General features: G+C 35.1%; 1 protein-coding gene across 1 annotated transcript; it reads right to left on the minus strand.

Moving 5' to 3' along the window:
- Positions 1–372: 372 nt before the first annotated feature.
- LOC121392157 (trans-1,2-dihydrobenzene-1,2-diol dehydrogenase-like) lies at positions 373–1,102 on the minus strand. The gene is given in 4 exon segments (XM_041523505.1): positions 373–520; positions 757–851; positions 853–1,056; positions 1,058–1,102. Coding segments are annotated over 4 exon segments (492 nt in total).
- Positions 1,103–1,805: the final 703 nt, after the last annotated feature.

Here is a 1,805-nt window from a genome sequence, read left to right on the forward strand (position 1 = left end):
ATTACATGCTAACATATTTGTATATACTATCACTACAATACTACATGCTAACATATATTGTTATATATTAAGTAATATAGCTACAGCACTACTAATGCATTGTTACTGACTAATACAGTATTACATACAGACAGTACTGCATGCATGTAGCATTACAACATATGCTGACTACAGTATTGTATTGCATGTAGTAACTAAAGTAACCACAGTATATTATTACATGCTAATAATGTATTATATTTTACTAACATAAAATTATTAATAAAATATATTCCACATACAATACTTTAATACAACAGTGCTGACATGTCAATGATGTCATTATTACACACTACAACAAATAACATAGTTCATATTTCAATTCTAGTATTTCTATGAACCACAGCCGATTTGTTTCATGACATCATCCATGATATCTGCTACTATTTGCGTTTCATTCAGTGGCATAATAGCACTCTCTTTACTTGTGTCTTGAAGACATTTTCATACCTCCTCAGCCTCATAACCAAGATCCTCACTCCTAAGAAATTAACAGGTAGATGAGGCTTGGAAAAGGAAACTCTTTTATTCCATCAACTGTTTTCCAGTTTTTGAGAGCACCAAAATGGATAAGGGAGTTTCAAATCTCCTTTAGTACCAGATATATATTAGTGCTTCCACAACTTAATTTGTAGGCTGTTGCACTAGTTAACTGAGCAATATGTCCACCAGAATACAACAAAAGTTATAGCAGCTAATTCATCTTATCCAATTGACGTAAGCAAACCTTGAGCATATATCTTCTCTGGTTTTTCACCATAGATCATTGTTACCAAATTGATTGCATAAATACCTACATCTAGAACGGACCCTGTTTTCCATTGGAGGGTTAGTACCCAGAGGTTGAAACCTATAGCCAAAAGTAATATTTATATAGTGTACATCACCAATCACATTGTCATTAAAAAGACGTCTTAGCTCAACAACTGATGGCAAGCATCGCGTCCATATTGCTTCCATTAGAAAATACTTCTTCTCTCTGGCAAATTTAATTAATTCCTTTGTGTCTTTCCCATTTCATTGTCAATGGTTTCTTACATAAAACAGGTTTTCCAGCTGACATCATCTTTTTATCACACGTGAAATGAGTTTGATGTATAGTACCAATATAGACTACATCCACATCAGGATCTGCTGCTAACTCATCATAGAACCATATGATTGTGGATGGAGTGAGTAGCTGCAAAGGATGAGCTGAGTCCAGTGATCTAGCTGCTACCTGCTACCACCTTATGAGACGTCTCAGGTAATGTCTTAAGGCCTACAACAAAGTCATGTGATATCCTACCTGCACCGCATATTCCCCAACGAAGAACATTTTTCTTTCTACACGTGGTAGATATTAGACAAGGAACAGCCTCCTATATGATGAGAGCATTGTGGGTTGGGGGTGGGAATAATCATGAAAGGAGGAGGATGATGTTGCAGAAGATAGTCTTTTCTAGATCTATCTATTGTCTCTACACTTTACAGTAGCTAGTGAATGAAACATCCAAGTGTAAGTGTGATCACAAATATATAGGTATTAATTGCACTGATTTTGCTACTAAGCCAATGTAGATTTTATATTAGAGAATTATTAAACCAATATTGTTTACCATTATGATTACTGCAAGGGTTGGCAGGGTTATCGCCTGATATCATCCATTTGAAACTCTCTAAGACTCTCAAACTGTCAATGACTCCAAACATTCAATAGATAACATAATCTAAAAGTAACTTAGAAACCAGTGCACTTTTTACATAGCTGTTGGGGATCACAGTAG

The sequence above is a fragment of the Gigantopelta aegis genome, unplaced genomic scaffold (genome assembly GCF_016097555.1).
Source record: "Gigantopelta aegis isolate Gae_Host unplaced genomic scaffold, Gae_host_genome ctg3421_pilon_pilon, whole genome shotgun sequence".
In the NCBI taxonomy this organism is placed as follows: domain Eukaryota; kingdom Metazoa; phylum Mollusca; class Gastropoda; order Neomphalida; family Peltospiridae; genus Gigantopelta; species Gigantopelta aegis.